The following is a 19914-nucleotide window of genomic DNA, read 5'->3' on the forward strand; positions in this document are numbered from 1 at the left end:
AATATTTAACAAGATTTGGATCCTGAAAAGATTTATTTCTAGACTTAACTTTAAGCAAATAATTACTTGCATTCTTAAATCCAGGGATAGTTTTCTGCGGAAAGAGGTGTCAGAATGCCAATACATATGGCCAGGGACATTTTAGCTGATTGAGAAATACATGCCTCTTTTTTTTTTTCTTTTCCTGGAAACAGATACACCCATTCTAGAACTTTCTGTTCCTAAATTAACCCTGTTTAAATTTAAATACTGGAAAAATTTCTCCCAGAAATGGAGTCTTTATCTTCCTTCTCTGCATCAGAAGTTATTCCAAACCTCTGGCCAGCAATTTTACGTGTTCTGTATTGATTTTCCTTTGCTGGCACCTTCCAACAAGGCAGCAAAGCCCAGAGAAGACTTGCTGAGCACAAGGGCATTCACAACATTTATTGCAATAGACATCCCCCTCAACAGGAACCCACATGGGAATGTTTAATCTGGCCAGTCAGAACAGGCCAGTTAAACATCAGCTGGAAAGAGCACTTGACAATATCCTGTGGAGAAGCAGCTAAGCACTGACAAGGACTGATGAGCAAGTAGATTTTCCCAACCATTTCCTGTGACTTGCTCTTCGGAACTGTTTAGGGGATTACAATATGCAACTCATAAATGTTAATTTTTACTCGGGGTTTATAACACTGCAGTGGTTTGAAAGATATTTAAAAGATAAATTAAATGAGATTCTTCTGAAGAGGTAGGTCACTGTCCATCAAATATGAACTGAAGCTACAGGAGAAGATGAAAACACCTGGAAGGAAGGACTGACTGTGACAGTCAGATGCAATGAATAGCTCTTCAAACCTGAATATTAGCAGGAGGCCCTCCAACCTGCAATTAGAATTTAAGATGAATTTTAGTGAACTGTCAAGGCTAGAAACAGGACCACAAAAGTCATCAAGGACAAATTTAGAGAACAGGGAATTCAGCGGGACAAGAGTCAGCAACAAATTTTAGGCTGTGTGACACAGAGCCTTAGCAGGGATTTGGAAACTTCTGCCCTCTTGTCTGTCCTCTTTCTGTCCTCCTCACACCAACAAAGTGAATGAAGTTGCAGGAGAACAACTGCTTTAGAAATTAAACCATAGGTTAATCCTTCAAGACCTTCACCAATTTTAGAACAATGCAGTTCCAATAGTTATAACTAAATTACCTGGAATCTCCATGGGGCATCTCAGCCCCATGAGTCCCAAGAGATCAGAATCAAACTCTATTTTTCCAAACAACAAAGAAAAAAATAAAGCATTGACTACATAACATATATTACAAGGATGTACAATTTCCTGGAGTAAGGAGCACAATGGCATGATGACTAAAGCACAGGTTGGCATCACTTTCATTGACACGCTGTCAACGATGGGTTCACGTTACACCTGAGCCCAAACGTTACTAACGCAGAACAACAGTGTAATATCAAAAGCGAGATCGCATTACTCACCCAGACTGAAACAACAGATTTATTGACAGAGAATAAGCTGGCTATGGTAGTGCTGATATTACCCCTAATCAGTACAGCTACATTCATGAATCAGAAAGATTTCTGTAGCTGTTTTTCAGTAGCTGACTTTTTCAGTGAATTCTTAGTTCATAGCAACAGCATGGTTTTATACTGTGAGATGGCAGCAACATTAACACGATTTTAAGGAACAAACAAAATGGCCCCAACATCTATAAACCAGCAATCAGCAGCCTCCTGTGTATTGGAAAAATATCCAGGAGGGTGTTACTGTCACTGATCCAGGACCATGGCAAAAAAATGCATGCTTAGATATTTCTGTAATGCACGCTCATCTTCCAAACCAGCTTTTAGGACTCTGGTATTAAAAAATGACTGAATAAAGGAAGCAGTGATCCTATTTTTATTTTAATTTTCCCTTCATTTGAAAAAGGAAAAACGTCTTGAAATATCTACATCTACAAAAATTCTGATTTATATTTTCTTCTCTGCTTAGGAGGAGTGTTTCTTAAAAAAAAAAACAAAAACCATATTTTTTTGTTCATTTTTCAGTCCACTTCAATTTGAAATACAAATGTTAATGTTTAAATAAAATTAAAAGTAAATATAAAGAAAAGTAAATATATTTTTAAACATGAAAATGTCATGAACGTGAGACTGCTTCTAGTGATATTTAAAATCTAACTTTCATACAAAGCCTATGTGCCTGTTTTTGTAAGCAAACCTGGGCTGGCTACTCTGCAACATGAAATCAAAAGTGCAAGGCAAAGTGCTAGTAACACATTTAAAATTAACATCCAAAGAATATGACCACAACAAAGTCACATATATTATAGTTCTAACAGTGGTCAGAGAGTGAAGAGAGGAACTGGAGTTTGAGGATTGACAGCCTGAATTTTGCAGGAAGTTTGATGAGACTATCATGATGGTTCATGATCAAGGTCTAACTGGCCTTTTAGTGCATTCCTGTTATTATATCTTTTCATTACAAGATCAGATATTCCCTTATCACAGAACATCTATCACATTCAGTGGTCAGGACCAACAGCACCGAGTTGAAAGAACAACTTGGCTTTTTCCTTTTTGCCTTCACCAGTTACCTTGTGACTGCGGCATTGCCCTCTGCACGTAAGCTTCCAGTCCTGCACTGGGAGGTGTCCCAAAGGCATTTCCATCACGCTGTCACCCGGACAGACAGGCATCTCAGACACACACTATTCACTGGTTGCCACCTGCTTCGAGTCAATGAGGCGGGTATTCTATGAACAAATAGGAGATGATTTTAATTAAAAGCTTGTCCTAAAACACATGTGGGGGAAAAATGATCAGGCTAGTCCCCTTCTTTCATTTATCCATTCTCAGGGGTTTGGCTCAGAACTTTAATACTGTTTTTTTAAGGATCAGAGAGAGACATGGAGACTGATACCCCTACAAACACATACACATCCTATCTGATTGAACTTAATTTTTATGAAGTGCTCTTTTTCACCATTTTTCCTCCCAATTATATTAATTTCAAGAGTTCTTCTAGGTAAACTGGGTGACCTGTGACCTCTCTGACACGTCACATTTTTGTCCACATTTTTACAGAAGAGCTCTTCTGCTTCTGAACGTTGCTACGTGTTGTCCCTCACCCACGCAAACAAGAGAGATATGATGGAAAGGAAAACATGCAAATAGTTTTTGGAGGAGAGCAGCACTGGATTCGCTTCTTATATGTTTCTCTGTAAAGAGTTTGTTCTGTTAGATTTGTTGACCCTGAGTCATTCAGAGAGAAAGAAAACTGTGACATCTCTTGTAGCATCAAACAAAGAAACAAATCTTATTTCTTGCAAATAAATGGAAAGGAAAAAGTGAAGCTGATCAGTTTAAGGAAGCAGAAGATAAATGTTGTCTCTTCTTTAAAAAAATAATTGCAGTTTCACAGTAACTATAGGAGAGTTTGTAGCAGCCTCCTCCCTTACTTTCTCACAGAAGATGCCTACAAAATCGGATTAATGGATCCTCTCTTCAAGCCAGGTGCTAATGAAATGATGATACAATATTTCCAGCTCCTAGAACAACCTCCAACTTGTAAAATGCCGAGACGTGCCCACAAAATACAGAGAAAAGTAGGTGGGGCTACTGCTTAATGGTAGTCATAATAAGTTGTTAATGATACTGAAAACTGAGTGGTATTTACCATGAAACTCAGAGAGAGAAAAAGTCCTTTGGCTATTTTCATTTCCCATTTCATTAGCAATTAACTTGTTTCTTTTTTTACTCCTGCCCAACATAACACTATTCTGCTTTCCGCACAGACTTAAACACTTGCATGTGCTGTACTTGGCACCACTTTGTGGGAAGGTGTAATTTATCTTTTAAATTTTGCTGTGATGACTTTCAGCCCTCGGGAAGGGCTGAGATAGATTGTCATTTGTATTAAGACTCCACAGAGGTCTTGCAACAGGTGTAAAAGACATTTATACTCACAGCAAAGTACCTTTCTGCTACTGAAGTCCTCACGTTGGCAGGAACCAGGCACGGCGCCCTGGCTGTCCTAGACGTGAGCTGGGTCTGGCATTCCTCTACCACTCAAGAAGGTCTTTCTGAAGCAATTCACATCTTTACTTGAACAACAAGGGGAAGCCTTGGGGCATTCCTTGAGACATTAGTGAATGCACACAGTTACCAGCCTTGCATTTTTTTGCTTGGTCTTCATTCACCAAAAGTACAGCAGCTCTGTCCTTGGCAAGTGATCAGTGCTGAGAAGTTTTGTGAAGTAACAGAAAGATTTACAAATTTTTCATACATCTTAAATTTTACTGTGACTGCTGCCAATATTTGTTGAAGCATTTAATGGAAGAAGTATCTTGATAAAAATCTAGCAATAAAACTGGGCAATCATTCAAAATGAAGTCCTTCAGGTTAAAATAAAATAGATAGATTATAAATATTCTTTTTTATCTCACCAACAAAAATGGCTGCAAAACCAGGACAGGCTTGTAGATAACACTTGTGCCTGAAGCACAGGTACAGGAGGGATGAGATTTTCCTTGTCTGTAGCAGTACTTTTCAGTCCAAAGTGTTAGGTACATACCACTCTCAGTGCAAATTTGGAACATCTTCTAGGATTAAATTTGCCTTATGTACAAACCAAGATTGAGGAGCCTGACACGGGACCTGAGCCTTGGGCACTGAATTCGTTTCAGTCTGCCATGATTTGGTGAAAAACGTGAAATGGAAGCTCTGTCGCTGTCTTTGTTCTGCTGTTGGACTAATGCCATTGAATGCCACAGGAACGGTTTCTGTGTCAAACTGCAGTCCTGCTCCTCCAGGATCTGTAGTGCAAGGACACACTGCTCTATTGTGGAAAAGTCTGATTTATCTGGTTCCACCATACATCCTAAGATGCAGTAAGGTTTGCCTACAAGAAGATGGATTAAGCTAGAAGTAAATTCCTATTCTCTTGAAATATAATTGTTGGACAAAACGCAGTTTTGCTGACTCCACCAGTGCTGCCATGTCTGCAAGTGAAAACGAAGGGTAACGCAGCTGTTCATCTCACAAACCGTTGTGTATTTTGACAGTGTGGTTTTCCCGTCTTGCTTCCCTCTTTGCTCGGTTCAAACAATGAGTCTGTCCACTGACATGTAGAAGAAAAACACAGTTTTCAGATGCCTTTTTTCAGCTCTTTTGCATCCATCCCTTCTTATGACCTGCTAACTGTCTCAGTAACAGTATGTCCAAAAAAATAACATTTTAGGTGTGGAAATTTCACAACTATTCAAATCCAGTCCTGTGTAGACTCTTTTCAGAGGCCTCTTTTGCCATCAGACAAGACAGCTCCTGGTTCTGGCTCCGCACACCTGAAGTGAGCTGCAGATCCCATCTTCTCTGTAGCTCTGGGTACCAGGTGCTCTTTTGTTTGCCTTCTGTAATAACACTTCAGCTTCTTACAGAGTAGGATTGGTTTTCTCTTTGTGTGTGCATGTGCATGCAACAGCTGGTTATACAATCATTTTGGGGAGGGGGCTTGGCAGGCAGACTTCACGAAATCACACACTCCTCAGTCTAAAAACCCACCACTGGTGTTTGTGATATGAGCTCTCATCCAACAATGCTGTGGTATAAAGGAGCCTCAAAAATATCTCAGAATGTCGAGTAAATGCCCCTGTCTTTGTGTACACAAACGTGCGGTCCACACAAGAGGATTTGCTTCTGTCAGTCAAAGAAAAAAGTGCAGGGGGGTATATGTTACATGTATTATTCTGTCTGTCACATCACCTTCACTGCTTCGTTATTTATTTATGTCAAAGCCAACCTGTATTCCATCTCAGGCATGGCAAGTGTTTATATCTCAGGATTCACACCCACGTTTTACATACCAGGAGCTCAGCTCAGCCTTGGGCTGCTTGTGATTCCCATTACAGTCAACAGGAGCTGCACATGTCCACCCGGGAGGGAGTGTCCCTCAACCTCCTGGTGTCACATCTGCTAGCGAGCAGAAAATTAATATTTTATAGCAGGGGGAAAATAACTGGAAGCAGCCCTGCTACACCGTAGTAGCCAGTGCTGCGCATGATGTATAGCACGCTGCCTAGCAATGTTGCTAAGCAACGCAGCACCATCCAAGAAAATCCTGCATTAGCTTGTAGTGGCTGGTGGGGTGGGTTAGACGTGACACTTTGCACACAGAGCTGTGTGGAGAGAGGTGTGCTTTGCTCAAGACTATTACAGCCATCCCTGATTGCTGATACGTCTCCCCTATTATTCTCCCTGCACTGATGAACTACAATACGAAGAACCATGCGCCACAATAATTTTCCGCTAAAAAAATACCTCCCCCCACCCCACCCCCCACGCTTCCTGTTTCTTAATGCTCTTCAAACCTGATTTAGAGAGTAGCAAGTAGTGGAATTTTACAGCTACATCCCATGATGCTCTCGCTCTCAATCCCATGGCCTTGCTCATACCTCAAACTAACCGTAAAGTCAGATCACAATGATGTGACTCACTATTATAACTAAAGATAGATCTTGTCAAAAGCAGTCATAAGCCCCGGGTGCTAGAGGTTGTTTATTCAGCGTTGTGTTTTGGGGTGGAGTTTTTTTTCCTCTCTCCCCTGACTCCCTAACTTTTGACATTCAGAGGTCTGTCCCACGATAGTGAGCATTTGGGTGAGCAGGAAGGTATGGCAAATGCTTTTGGTGATCTGAAGGAAACCATAGATGGGCTGCAGAGACGTCGAGCTGCAGGTGCAAGTTCAGCCTCACACAGGTCCCAGGTCAGGGCTTCATGGTGGCATGGGCTGGGGTCTCCCTAACACCATGTGGGCACAAGGCAGGACTGCCACAGAAAGGAGAGAAAAACATTTTTAAGAGAGGTTTCTTCTAAGGCTAACATCCCTTTTTTTTTTTTTTTTTTTTTAATATTTACACACCATTTGTTTTCAAGTGTGAGCATTCATGTGGAGCATTTAATACCCACACAGAACAAAGCAGCACTGGTGCAGGAGACAAAGAGACGCCAAGTGAGACAAGAGGGGCTCTCTCCTCAAGACCAGCAGCTCTTGTTTAGGCCACAGAATGGTTCAGCATTGGAGAGGGGCAGGTAAGTAGCAGGACAGGCTACTGCTCTGTTGTCAGCCACCTCAGCAACCCCATGTGGCAGTGACCAGGCAACAGGGACAAGCTCTGGCAAAGCTCCCTGGGCATAACAGCTCTGCAGGGCAAACACAGCTGGGACCTGAGGAGATACTGTCCTGAAGTAGAGCAGCTCCTGCTGGTGCAAAGCCATCTGAACTCCCCCCAAACCTCAGCCACCCAAGCACAGGGAATGGAGGACTGACTTTGATTGTGCCATGAACAGAGATACAGAATCTGGCAGGTGAGGGAGCAGGAGATAGTTCTTTGTTTGGACATACTGGATCCATTTCAACCCTGTATAATTCCACTAGTGTCAAAGGCATTACATCAGGGATAAAACCAACCCATTATTTTTAACCTCGCCATTTCCTTTTATGCCCTTCGTTCAGGAAATCCCTATGCATGTGCATGATTTTAGTCATGTGAATATTCTCACTGGAGGCAGTGTGACTACTCTTGTATTTAGAGTCAAATGCATGCATAGATACATGTGGGACTGGGGCCTAAAATAGCATTGGAGGGAAAGAAGAAAGAAAAGTAGTATGGGAACACCTGAACAACAAGGTACCATGAGGGTCTGTGAAAGGTGTCTGCCCACTTCAGAAACAGTAATATTTCCAGCTATGTTTCCCCTTCTAAGCTTGACAATTTCTCTGAGACAAGCAGCATCTTTAGGAAAGCATTTTAAGGTATGACTGCTGTAAATGGGAGGATGTGCTGTGGAGAACAAGATACTGAAAATGCTCCTAAAGTATTTTTTTAAAAAATAACAAAGAAGCTAGTTATGCAAATGTCCTTTGGGGACTGCAATCTATGTCTGTGACTGTCACAACCTTGCCCTGATTCCTTCCCCTGCACTTGCAGGGAACACCCTAGGGGTCTTCATAGGAAGCCTCAACACGTGTTTTTCTGCATTGCTTCTGGCTTCACATTTCTGCTGTTCCTCAAAAATCATTACTTCCAAACACCAAGAATTATGACCTCTAACCAGTGTCATATGTCAGCAATGCTCTAAAGAAATCTTCTGAACAGTGATGCTCATATATATATATATATTTACACATATATATATATTTACAGCAATCCAGAAGACAGAACAGGAAAACATCAACTAAGGAAACTTGGTTGATGAATCCCCATTTAGTTGCTGTCTTACAGACAGACTGTTTTAAAAAATCCCCATTTGCAAAAACATTGCTTTCATCACTTCACAAACACCTTTTTCAAAAAGCCACATGCATAATGGTACAAAATGAAAAGTAACAACAAATCTTGACCTACCAGGTTTAAGCCTTCAGCATGTGATCTGAATAAGGGTGACTTTCACAGATACCATACCTCAAGATAAGTGATTCAATGAAGTTTCTGAAATCAGCTGAGTTATTCTGGTTTACAGCAGAGTAAATGAGATCAGGTTTGTCATAATGAGCCCATAGAGAAGGTGCTCACATGCATTGCAAAACAGGTTAACAAGAGTCAGAAGGCCTGATGAATTAATTTGTCACTACTATGGGGTAAGAACTACTGGAAATAGTTATGACTCCTATAATAGTGTTTAATTTCTCTTGCTCATCCAAATGAGGGAAAACACCCTCTTTATTTTTTTCAAATGCCATGCTCACCAAACTTCCCCTTACTTGCATGTGGACTGTTTAAGTTTGCTAAGAAAGTAACCAGTTTATTTTCACCTCAACCTTCTTTTTTTGGGTTTATGTATTTGCCATTCAGACGAGACAGGCAACTCCATGAAATTCATTTCACAGGACATTGAGCAAATGGAATGTGGAATAATGTTCTTTATTTTCTGACATATGATCGAATGCAAGTTTGCTACAAGTAAAGAGAAGGAGACATGCAACAGCCTTCAAATGGATTTCAATGTTTTTTACCTTGCCACAATTAACCATAGTTAATATACAAACAAATTTCTATTATTAGTATTGGCTTCCCTCTTGTGGTAATGAGTAAGCTGTAGCCCTAATATGTAACCAGAATCTGCTGAGGCATCTGTGTAACACAAAATGCTGCAATATGCTCATTGGGCAAGACCCATGAATATTGGCACAAGACAGCTAATTTCATTTCAAGGCAGATATGAAGACCCACCTGTGGTGAGTGGGTGGTAGGCTGGGGTCTCAGCTCTGCAGAAATACCTCAGACTTGAGTATATCGGAGATCTACCCAACTGTGACTCAGGCCAGCGTCTGGTCCAAGTTTAAACTGAAGAGAGGTCTTCTGCTTCAAGGTGTGCTTTCAGTCCTGCCTGAGAGGGTGGTTCATGTTCTAGATCTGTTCAGTCAATGATCTCTGCTGATTCTGCCTGTTTAGTGGGCATTTCCGGGACAGACCTCAAGAATATAGACCAACACCTCTAATTCACTGTGTTTGTTGCCATTCAGTCTTCAGAGGTGAGTCTAGGTTAATGTTTCATTTTCCAAGGCACTAATGGAGCAGGAGTAATGGTTCTCTTATTTATTTTCTCCATAGCCACTTGCACTTTACCATAGTTTAACTGACATTTGTGAATTTACAAATTTTTTTTAACAGCAGCATGTGTGAGAGGGTATCATTGCTATTAATAAAGTGTGTTTCATCAACAGAATTTAAAGCTGTTTCTAAAGGATTTTGGTCTCATTCTTGCTTTTTTTACAGATGGGGGAACTGGGGTGCAGAATAATTAGAAGCAAATCAGTAGGCCTAACACAGAGCTGAAAATAGATCCCTGATCTCCTGAGTCTCAGTGCAATGTTCTAACTGCTCCTCTGCTAATGTGTGAAATGGTAAATCTCAGCTATTTGTACTACCTACACCAAAGCATGTCTATTATTCACGTATTTTACCAAATCAGTTCTTTTTACAATTGATCTTTCATGGACAATCTATAAAACAGTCAAATGTCCAAGTGAACCTACAACACCTTTTCTAGTATAAAGCCTTGCAGATTAGTGCTTATTTCACCAACCTATAAAAGTTGTACCATAGTTGACCCTTAAATTAATTTTTAAGTCTTCTTAGGATATCTTAAAAGTGTGCAGATTTTTATAAGTCTGCTCTTAAAAAGTGTAGGTATTTTGCCAAAGAAACTACAAGCACCTAGTTGTGGTTTTATTCCCCTCTTACAACAGATTACTGTGATAGCATGGAAAACAAACTAGAACACATGCGCACCCCAGAAGTATCATATGCACAATAAAATCATAATGATTAATCATTTTACCATATAACAATGCTAGAGTGAAACTTCCCTTGGAGGGCAGGAAAACGTAGGCATAGGTGCTTGGTTTTGCAAATATCCCTATGAAGAGCTTTTAGTAGAGCAGCATTCTGATGCTAAGGTCAGTGAGTTCAGTCAACTAACTATTGTTCCTGCTCCTATTCTGAATTCCCCTAATAATTTTTGAGGTTTTACAATCATTCTTTACAGTTTGGACAAGAAAGAAAAAAAAAATATGTTTCCTGTCACTGAGTGAAAAACCCTTTTCTTAAGGGGAAAATGTGCCAGGTCTTCCCCTGGCAGCAAGATTTCAGTGGGTGGGTCACTCTGCCTTAAAGGCTTAGTCCCCAGGGAGTCAGCGTGACAGAGCACTTGAACTTACCTGCCCGAGCGGAACTGCTCATGGAGCAAAGTATGGAAAACAACCAGGCGGATTAGATTCAGTGAGAGTACCAACTGTTCCTGTGAAAGATAAAGGGCAGCCCCTGGGAGAGAAGGAAAAAAAAAAAAACTAAACCAAACACAAAAACCACCACCAACAAACCAAAACCTTTCTTCAGCAGCTGCAGGAACAAAAACACTGTAGCAAGGGGGAGGTGAGCTGGGTCATGGCTTCTCTGTGCCACGGTCTCTGAGCTTAACTCAAGCACCATGAGGGGAAAACTCCTCCACCTCTTGTAAATAACATAAACTTTTTACAGCGGTCATGAAGTTGTTTGCAGCCATGCCCTGGCTCCTCTGGGAGTCTCCCATGCTGAGTCTGGGAATCCCAGGCTCAGCCAAAGGGAAACAGCAGGTTGCAATTACTGACTAGCAGGTGCAGAACAGCATTCAAAACAGGCCGAAAGCTCATGTTTCAGGTGAGTTGCAAGGAGAGGAAAAAGAAGTATTCAGTCTTTTTAGCCTTGCTTAAAAATTTGAGGTCACTAGTATAATCACTAGAGTTTTTTATGAGTGGTAGAGGTTTTTTGTTTGGTTGGGTTTTTTTAAAGGAGCTGGTCATAGTCTGACAGAGGGTAAGTCTGACACGTTCTGTGGCACTGACCTGATATGCTCTCATCACTGTAAGGACCCCAGATGCGTTGCTGCAAACCTCATCCCCTTGTTACTTCTACATGCTTCAGGTTCTTCATGGGATAGTCTAAGTTTTGCTGCAAGTTTTATGACACCTCATGCAGATAAGCCATGATTGAAACACATCCCCACCACTACCACAGTTGACAAATCATCACATTCTTTCTAGAGACATAAAAGTTCTGATTATAGTGTACTCTATGACTGTCACACCTGTGTGAAGCCCATGTGTCTCCAATATAAGCACGAGTGTATCTAAATGTATCTAAACTAAGACCAACTGTTTTCAAGGTTTCTCAAATAAAAGGAAAATAAAATGTATTTTGCATTATTTCCGTTCTAGTCTGTCTCAACATGAGGAAAAAAAGTGATGTTTAAAAATCACCATATTTACTAAGAGTGAGTACTTTAGGGTTACAATCCAACAAGCAGTAAAGCGGCAGACCCACAAGTGAATGTTCTTCCAGGTGTTTCTCATGCAAGAGTTTGTAAATGTTTGAGTGCTCGCTAAGTGATCAAATCGAAGTTGGGAATAGAGGTAGATGTCAAATGTTGAGGGACTGGCAGTGTGGGGAGCTTAATTGCTTTGTAGGAGAAAAAAAAAACTCCTAAGAACTCCCACATAATGATGATGGAGGAATCTATTATGATAACAGATATCCAAATACAAGAATAGGCTTTGTCAGGATTTAAATATTCCTTCCAGTATAAGTCACAAAGGTACAAACTGTTTATCACCTGTGGGACTTGTCTAAATTAACCTGTGAGAGGTACTCTGATTTTAATTCTTGAAAGCACTGCCAGGATTTGACCCAACCCCTAGTTCATTAAAGTGCCTTCAGCTCTCAGCGATTTGACCGGCCTCAATAAGCCAGACTTTCTGTGTATTAAAATGCTACAGGATCATGGAGTGTTTCAGAATTACAGTAATAAAATTTGGGATACAGGAGCCCACTTCAAATAAATCCGTTCCCTACACCATTCCAAAACTTCAGTGCATGCGTAGTATTACAGAAAAATAGGCAAAATACTATTGTTTCTAAAGAAAAACAAAGATTTTTGTATATTTTAGATATGCCTTTCTTGCTACTTGTAGTTATTAAAATTATCAAGAAGCACGTTCTGTCAGGCTTAAACCTGTTGCAGACTGTACTTGTGCCTTTGAATGTCACCACAGCAAATACAGCCGGGGTAGAAGAGGGAACTAAATTCTGACATCCAATAAAGCCTGTTGGTGATACTATCTTATTTCTGGTGGGACAGTAGACCAGCTCTTTTATTCAGACTGTATTTCTCCATTCCTGAAGTGTTCGTGGCCAGGCTGGATGGGGCTGTGAGCAACCTGGTCTAGTGGAAGTTGTCCCATGGCAGGGGGGTTGAAACTAGGTGATCTTTAAGGTCCCTTCCAACCCAAACCATTCTGTGATCCTGTGAAAGACCATTATTCCAATTCTCTGGTTTTGACATAGCTTAAGCGGTCACTTCGCTTTCAATTTGTAGCAACAGCAACATCTAGTGTTTAAAGTCTGCCCTGCAGAATTCATGCAGCATGCTTTCCGTTAACGCCATGCTTTCTGTGTCAACAACACCGCCCATCACAGCTGCTCACACCACCAAAAATCATTACTCAAACGTGGTTACAGCTCTGCGAAGCAGGCAAGCGTTTTACCTTCTCTTACGGAAAAAAAATGGAAGAATTAGGAAAAGAGTTTAACTATTCAAGGCACTTCAGTAGTAGGCAGGACCTGAGGGAGTTAGTTGCTCAAGGTCATACTGAGACACTGACAAAGTCAGAGCTGCCTATGCTATTCTTTACCTGGAAGACTGTGTGTTCGCCCCAGGAGACGTTTGGATCTAGTTTATCCAAGGGCGGGGAAATGGCTCATTGCGTTTCAGAGGTAGTTTCACTGTGTTAGAGGGCAGCAGAAATGTCTGTGAGGAAAGCACAGCTGGCGTTTTCCCTGCTGAAGAGCTTGTGCAACACTTGCTCTCCTGATGCATCTGAACAGAGGGATGCGTGTGTGTGTGTGAGTTACAGGACCCTCACAGGAACATGGGAAAGGGTGGTGGGTTGCTGCACCCTGTTACAACTGCAAAGCCCCCAAGGAGCCCCTGTGGCCCAGGCCACTCTTCCCATCCCACGGCCTCTTGTCTGCAAAGCCACAAACAGCTGCACAGCCAGCTGAGGAGCCGGGTGTAACTCTGCATGTGCAGGGCAGCCAAAGGCTGGGGTGAGGCCTGCAAGGGAGCCATTGCCCTGGTCACTCCACTCCTCTTCAGAGCCCCACGCTGCCAGGGTCTGTCTGCCTGAGGAAGGCCACCGTCAGCACCAGGGTGTGGGAAGGGGCAGTGAGAGGGTCATTTCACCAAGAGTTCCAGCCGCTGCAGGGGAGGTATGCCACAGGCACCCCACTCCTGTTTCCTTCACCTGTGGCAGAGCAGCCCACGCCAAGCACCAGCTTGCTGTGGGAGGAGCGCAGGTGTGCAGCAGCCCTTGTGGAGCTCAGCCTCACCCCACGGGCTTGCTGGGCAATAGAGGTGCCCTTGAATTCTAGGAAACAATTATTTTGCAAATATAATAGGCTCAGGCAGGATCTGTCAGCAAAGCAATTTTTTTTAATAATGATATTGCAAGACCGGGTGTTCTACCTAAAGGTAAGCACACAGAATAGGACAAAAAGCCCCTATCCCTCCAAAATCCTGGCTGCAGTTTCCCTACCCTGTTCCCCACAGGTTGGGTACTTCAGCGTTTACAGACTACCCTGACACATACAATACCCTTCCCCTTGTCAGTCTATTTAAGATATGGATTCCTGGTACTTTGGCTACACTTGCCCCTGAATTAACTTGTAAATACAAGTATCAGTATGTATACAGGGATCGGTAGATATTCCTTGGAAGAGATTGTGTTTTACATTAACGATTCATAGTCCGATGTCTCTCGGTCCTCCCACCTAAATTAACTTGTAAATACAGGTATCAGTATATATAAAGGTATGAGTATATATTTCGGGAAGAGACTGTGTTTTACATTAAGGATTCATAGTCCAATGTCTTCCAGCCCTTCCCCCCTGCTGGGGTCAGGCGGCAGGTCCCCAGTTTGTGAAAACAACAGTTCTTCCTTAAACGTTCTTTGCAGAATCATGGAATGTCCTGAGTTGGAAGGGACCCACAAGGATCATAAGAGTCAAGCTCCTGTCCCTGCACAGGACAAGTCCAAAATTCACACCATGTGTCTGAGGACATTTTCCAATCACTTCTTGAACACTGCCAGGCGTGGGGCTATGACTGCCTCTCTGGGGAGCCTGTTCCAGTGCGCTTGGCTTTCGCCCCAGCTGCCAGCAGGGCCGGGCGAGGCTGCTCGGAGGACGCTGGGGTGAGGCACCCCGGGCGGTGCGGGAGGGGGGCGGGCGTGAGGGGAGGCGGGGGCCGCGTCTCCTGCCGGCGCTCAGGAACTACAGCCCCCAGCAGGCAGCGCGGCAGGGAAGGGGCGGCCCCGAAGAACTACCTTTCCCAGCACGCCCCGCGGCACAGAAGGGCGGTGGGTGGTGCGGGGCTGGGGGCGGGGGCTGCCCCGCGCCTGCGCGCTGCCCCGCCTCGGGGGCCGGGCTCAGCTGTGACCTCGAGCGGCGGCCGGGGAAGATGGCGGCGGTGGCGGGGCTATCCCTCAAGGTGAAGTTGGGGCGGGGGGAGGAAAGTTGTCTCCTGCGAGGTATTGGGTGGGAGGGGGGAGAGAGCAACGGGAAATGCTGTGTCCCGCGTGCGCCCTCGCCCACCTCTCGCGCCCGCGCGGGGTCTCGCACCTTTGACCCAAGCCCCCTAACCGCGACTCCCTGGCGCGCGCCCCCCCCTTCCGTGAGGCGGTTGGGGCGCGGCGGTTGGTGGCGCGAGGCGCGTGCCGATCGGCGACCGTTTTTCGCCCCGCAGGTGCGGCAGCTGAGCACGTCGGCGGCCAGGCCGGTGTCCAAGCTGGTCAAGGTGAGGGGGGCAGGAGGGGAGTCACCGGGGTTGCGGGGGGGCGGTCACCGGCGAGGGCCGCCGGCCTGGCCAGCAGCTGCTGGCTCTGGGCCGTTCTCAGCGCCCGCCCACTCTCTCGCCCCCAGCCCCCCATCCAGGTGTACGGGCTGGAAGGACGCTATGCCACGGCTCTGTACTCTGCCGCCAGCAAGCAGAAGAAGCTGGACCAGATCGAGAAGGAGCTGAGCCGAGTAGCGGTAAAGTGTTCTTTAAGCTCGCACAGGGTGGTGGGGGTGGTGGGGTTCGCCTGCTGTCTGTTGTTAGGAGGGTGGTGGGCGAAGCTTTTGCACGCTGTGGGGCTCCCACTGACAGCTGGCCTGGAATGCTTGTCATCTGCACTGCGCCCCCGGTGTTAAGCTGCTTGGAAGTGATGCAGGAGGAGCATCAGCTCTAAAAGAAGCATTGTAAACAAGCTGTACCTGGATTTGCCATTTCACTTCCCATCTCCTTCCGACCCCTTTATTCTCTCAAGGGTGGCTGTCAGCAGGATGGACCAGACTCCTTTCAGTGGTCCCTAGTGATAGGATGAGGGGCAGTGGGCACAGACTGAAGCACAGGAGGTTCCATCTGAATATGAGGAGAAAATTCTTTACTTTGAGGGTGCCAGAGCCCTGGAACAGGCTGCCCAGAGAGGCTGTGGAGTCTCCTGCTCTGGAGACATTGAAAACCCACCTGGACACATTCCTGTGCGATCTGCTCTGGTGAACCTGCTTTAGCAGGTGGGTTGGACTGGATGATCTCCAGAGGTCCCTTCCAACCCTAACCATTCCGTGATTCTGTGATTCTTGCTCAATGAATGACCATGTTGCCTGCTTTGGGTAGGCCACTTAGGCCTTGTGGTGCCTGGAAAAGTCCTGGTCTTTGTCATGTTGTTTGTGTATGTTCTTAGACTCTTTTGAAGGACCCCAAGCTATCCAGTGTTGTTATGAACCCTCATACCAAGGGCACAGTGAAACAAAAAGCTGTGAATGATGCCTTAGCAAAAGAGAGGATGTCCCCTATTACTGTCAACTTGATGAGTGAGTAACCATTTGAATTCTGAAAAACATCTGAGGCTACTTGTTTTTACTGGTAGATAAACAAATCTGTGTCTAGTGGGTCCTTTAAACCCTTTCAATATATCTACCTCCTCTAGATTTGCTTGCTGAAAATGGTCGCTTGCGTCACACTCCAGACATTGTTTCTGCCTTTGGGAAGATCATGAGTGCATACCGCGGAGAAGTGCTGTGCTCAGTCACCACCGCACAGGTGAGTTAGGAACCTCTAGATCAAGCTTAACAGGTAGCAATATAAAAAACAAACTTCTTTAGCTTAATTTTGCTCTCTGTAGTTTAAGTATCTGCTATACGAGTAGTAAGGAAATATCTCACGTCTACCAAAATGAAAGTCTTTCTGCAAATAGGTTTTTTATATCCTACAATTACTGGTCAAAAATTAAACCAATTCTTCCCATCTCAGCTTAACAAGGAACATCTTTCCTGTGTGTGAACCCAGTGACTGATAAAAGTCAGCCTGGTCTGCAGATAAAACTGCCCCTGTTTTTATTTCTGTTGTCAGGATCATACGGATGAAGTCAGAACTAACAGATGAGCTATTAGCTAGAGCAAGGCAGACACCTGACAGGACTGGGAATGCCTGTGGTGCGTGGTGCTGTGCTTCACGGGAAGCAGTTACCTGATTCATCACCTGCAGTAGTGGGGACAATGGCTAAGTACAAAACTCTAGGGAGACTTTTTCAAAAGCAGCAGGCAGGCAGGTCTGGCTGGTGCTCAGGAAGGTAAGAGGGAAGGTGGTGTCTCCATGAGCTGTAAACATCAGGCTGGAGGCACGTTGGCTCTGCCTCTTCAGTAACTTATTTGTTAATGGATCCATGCCTGGGTCTGTTAGAGCAGCAAGCTGGTCAGCCAGGTACGTGGTGTTAATCTATAGCCCTGGGGTAGGGCTACAGTGAACTGCCTACCTGGAATGAATAAATAGACTGATCTGCTTCAGATTCACTGGTTCCCTGTAGGCCATGAGCACAGATTGTCAGTGTGGTTGATAGCCTTCAGGGTCATGTGGACTCCCATTGTGGACTTGCCATAAGTTTTCCTAAATATTTCATACGTAAAGTTACTTTCCTGCTGCTTTTCTTTTGTTGTTATTAGTTTCTTTTGGCTGTCAAACTGTTAGCTATTAAATAGAAATTATTTAAATTGCCAGTAACACAAAGGTGCTACTCCTTGGTAAAGTGCCTTTTGTTGCTATCTCAGTGGTGTCTGAGCAACTTCTAGGGGAAGCAAGGACACATTCCCCGTGTTTCTCCCACAGGAATGCAGGGTTTTTCATGGTGACAGAGCGAGGTGTACGTAGCCAGGAACAGTTCTGCAAGCCGGCAGCAGGGCTGGGAGCTCACTGCCAGTGGCTTCAGTCACTGCCCAGGGCCTTACATGAAACCATATTCCTTCTCAACCTGATCTTAATTGTTAAAAGCAGCAAAATTAACCTTTCATTGTACAGCTTGAACACTGCTGTGAAGTTGATCTCAAGGTTTTCCATCAAGTGCTTCCTTTGGCAAGTATGGGTTCCTGATGCTTTGCATCTGAAGGTGTCAGCATCAAACTTTTGCTGGGAATATGTGCACAAATAACAAAGTCTCATAAAATCAGGAGGGCACAAAGTGACTGCTGTTTCTCTATTGTCCTTTGGTTATTCCTCTTCAAGAAGGCTTCTTAATCTGCCTTCCTGGTGAAAGTATCTGTCTTTAGAAGAATCTGGATGGAAAATTTAGGTTCTTGTTATATTATTTTAATATTTTCAAGTCCTTTGTTTTCCTTGTCTTCTGTTGGTATTTTTCAGCCCTTGGATGATGCCAGCCTCACTGAGCTAAAAAGTGCTCTGAATGGATTCTTGGCTAAGGGAGAGATCTTGAAGTTGGAGACCAAGGTCTGAATTTTTGATTTGTAAATAAATTTCATCAAGTTATTGTTAAGCTGGGCATCTGTCTCTCTGATCTTTAAAAAAAAATATGACTGAATCCAGTTGTCATATTACATCGTTCTGTGTTTTCTTGTAGACCTGATGATGCTTTAATTACTAAAATCTTAACTTTGGTATACAGTGACTGCAAAGCTATCTTAAAAAAAGTCTCTCTTAAAAGCAGGGTTTTTTTACTAGTGTAAAAACTATAGTAGGCTAACAAATTTTTCTAATAGAATTTCTGCTCCATATTTCTTCTTTAGACTGATCCATCAATCCTCGGTGGCATGATTGTCAACATTGGGGAGAAATATGTGGACATGTCAACAAGGTCAAAGATCCAGAAACTCACCAAAATCATGAGAGAGACTGTCTAGCAAGTTGTCCTCATCATTCGCAGTGAAATCTGTCAGATGGAAACAATAAAATTACTTATTGAATAGATGGTGTGAAGTATTTTGATTGGGAAACAGCACTGAGGCAGGAAGGTGGTGAAGCTGATGCAGCTTGAAAATCTAGCTTATCCCAAATGCAGGTGAACTCTGAAGGAAGTGGAAAGTAATTCTCTAGGAGCAGATAAATGGGGTCACTGCTGCTGAGGTTCTGTCAGTCTCCAGAGAAAGCTTTTGCTCAGGATGTGATCAGGACTGTGGAGCAACAGTACTGCTGCCACATGTGCTGTGCCTGTGTGTGGAAGGTGTGAACGCTGGAACAGTGATGCTTTCAGTAGATGCTTTCAGAAACACAACAGTGGCTGTTAAAACTGTGTCATCGGTACATTCAGCAGTGAACGCTTTAGCAGGCCCAGTTTACTTCCACATCTGTATCATGAGAGAGAGTTTTGTTTATGCGTTAAACTGAAGTCACCCTCTAAAAGCTTACTGGTGAAGGGCTGAGGTGTTTGTGACATTAAAGTACATACAAAAATGGAACAGGACAGGGGCTCCCAACTAGCAAGTATTACGGGAGTGTTGTCATGAGTGGCTGTACGTGCTTCTTGGTTAGCATTAGGGCATGCATTTATAAGTGTCTGTTTTATGTCTCGAAGTGTTAAGTCTCTGTTTTCTACTTGGATGATCTTTGACAGGCCTATGAATGGGTGTAAAGTGCCTGTCTCTCCCTGTTGGTCCTTGATCAAGAACTGACATTTGACTTAATTTTGCTGGATACCATTCTTGCAGGGGTGAGCCATTGAACCAGTAGCAAGAGCTCATTTCAGTTGCATTATTGAAACCTGTTAACCAGCCACGTTTTCATTTTTATTAGAGAGACCATTAGAGACCATTTATCCTCTGCTTTCCTTGGTACTGGAAGTACACTTGCCCCCAGAGCTGCTGCCCCTGCATCCTGCCTGGAGGGGACATAGAGAAGCCGTCACTGTGTTTGGCTTCTTGCCAGCCCTCCTGGGGCAGGGGGTGGTGGATGGAAATGGCCCGGGAACCCCTGAGGCAGAGTAAAGTTCTGCTTGTTCTGGTGGCAGTAGGAGGGGTGGAGTGGGATTGTGCTGGGAAAGGGAAGGGAGTGCTGAAGTT

At 43.9% G+C, this 19914-nt stretch overlaps 1 protein-coding gene across 1 annotated transcript; it reads left to right on the plus strand.

Annotated features, from left to right (window-relative positions):
* Window positions 1-14972: 14972 nt before the first annotated feature.
* ATP5PO (ATP synthase peripheral stalk subunit OSCP) lies at window positions 14973-18824 on the plus strand. Its single transcript, XM_082065544.1, has 7 exons — window positions 14973-15079; window positions 15335-15385; window positions 15511-15621; window positions 16314-16443; window positions 16560-16672; window positions 18263-18349; window positions 18646-18824. Exons 1-7 carry the CDS (start codon window positions 15050-15052, stop codon window positions 18757-18759), a joined length of 636 nt encoding a protein of 211 aa, XP_081921670.1. The 5' UTR covers window positions 14973-15049; the 3' UTR covers window positions 18760-18824.
* The last annotated feature ends 1090 nt before the right edge of the window (window positions 18825-19914 follow it).

The sequence above is a fragment of the Streptopelia decaocto genome (assembly GCF_964273445.1).
Source record: "Streptopelia decaocto genome assembly, chromosome: 1".
Classification (NCBI taxonomy): Eukaryota; Metazoa; Chordata; class Aves; order Columbiformes; family Columbidae; genus Streptopelia; species Streptopelia decaocto.